Raw genomic sequence first — 1,754 nt, forward strand, 5'->3', positions numbered from 1 at the left:
AAGCATGACAAGTAACACTATTTTTTGATAAACGAAAAGAAATAGAACTAGTTGAAAGTAAATGCTTCAATACTTGATCGTCGGGATGACCTAGTCATTGATGCCAAGTGTTTCATGAGGTGGTGGTGAATGCATGACTTGTGGAGCTGGTGACAAGGTAAAGAGGCCCAGGGCTATCACAACGGATGAGAGGACGACGAGTCTGATAATCAAGAATGGTAAAATCGTAAGGATCAAAATCAATGGAACAGTTATTATGTGTAGTAAACTTGCAAACAGAAATGAGATTTTTTTATAATATTTGGTGTAATGAGGACATTTTGTAGGTGAAGAGTGCGATAAATATTTGGGACAGGAAAAATGGAATGTCTCGATATCACAACAGGTATTACAGAACCATTACCGACATAAATAGCACGAGGAGAATAATGATTATTAGATACGGAATTTAGTATACCTCTATTTGTGTGAACATGGTCAGTTGCGCCAGTATCCATGACCCATCCGCTATTTCCCAAGTCATTTAATGTCATGGTATTGAACAAATGCGGAAGTGATGTGGGCTGATCGCTGCCTAACCAGGCCCAGGGAGGCTGATTTGGGCCAGAAGACTGCATATGGGCCTGTGGGGTACTTGTTGATGGCGTAGAGGGCCTGCTTCCAAGAAGACCTGGGCTAGTGGAGTTGGTTTTTCCCCAGAATTGGCTGTTTTGAGGAGCCGATTGTAAAAAGGAGTGGGAGTTGGCCCACGAGTGTTGGTTTTGACCGTACGCTGTCCATGAGTGATGATCGGAAGTGGGCGGTGGAATATATACCCACCCATATTGGTTGGTGTGAGGCGGTGGACCTGCAGCGAAGGGAGGACCCTGTTGACGACGGCGATAGTTGTGACGACCTCCTACACGACGGGAGGAATTCCCACGGTATGAACCGCCCCCACCCCCACGAGTTGGCAACAGAGATGAAGTGGCAACGTGGAGAAGGGAGGGAGCGGAGTTGTGGTTTTCGTGAGACTGAACAGTGAGACGGGAATTATTGATTCTCGTTTCTTCAACTATTAACATGGATCTCATCTCAGAGAGAGTGGGTATGGGTTTGGAGAACCGAATAACACCTGCAACAGTGTCATATTTGCTCGGGAGGCCGTTTAGAGCATGAAGAACAACAGTGCGGTCTTTCATCTTTTCGCCAAGTCCCTCCAGTAAATTTGTTGTTTTCTTGATTTTCTCAAAGTACTCATGAATAGTTGAGTCCCCTAGTGTGATGTTTCTCAACTCATTCTCTAGATGCATGGCTGTGGATTCGACATCATCATAGAATAGGGCATGTAAGTTCAGCCATATTTTGCTAGCTGTTGCTTCAATGGAGTAGGCAGAAGTGATGAGTTTTTGAGATACAGATCCGAAAAGCCATAGTTTTACGATCTAGTTGAGTTCTTCCCATTTTGTAGTCGAAGGGGGGTGGAGTTTGGAGGGTCATAGGTGGAGTCGATGTGGTCAGCAACACCATACGCAATACAGTGAGCATGAAAGAGATCGCTCCATGGTTCATAGTTACGGGCTGTGAGATCGAGAATGAGAGGTACGTAGTTTTTAATATTGGTTATACCATAGGCTTTATGTGGAGGTTTAGTACTAGAACTGTTGTCGCCTGTCATGAAGATGAAGCAAGAAGAAGGAGAAGAAGAAGACAGAACACGAAGAAGAAGAAGAGAAGAAGATGCAGAAATCGGATAGGGTTGAGGGTTATGTCTC

General features: G+C 44.6%; 1 protein-coding gene across 1 annotated transcript; it reads right to left on the reverse strand.

Moving 5' to 3' along the window:
* Positions 1-254: 254 nt before the first annotated feature.
* On the reverse strand, positions 255-1,292 carry LOC145067380 (uncharacterized). The gene has a single exon (XM_079014534.1). It carries the CDS (start codon positions 1,290-1,292, stop codon positions 255-257), a length of 1,038 nt encoding a protein of 345 aa, XP_078870660.1.
* Positions 1,293-1,754: the final 462 nt, after the last annotated feature.

Source organism: Lactuca serriola, chromosome 8 (assembly GCF_051521515.1).
Source record: "Lactuca serriola cultivar US96UC23 chromosome 8, Lser_US96UC23_V15, whole genome shotgun sequence".
NCBI lineage: Eukaryota > Viridiplantae > Streptophyta > Magnoliopsida > Asterales > Asteraceae > Lactuca > Lactuca serriola.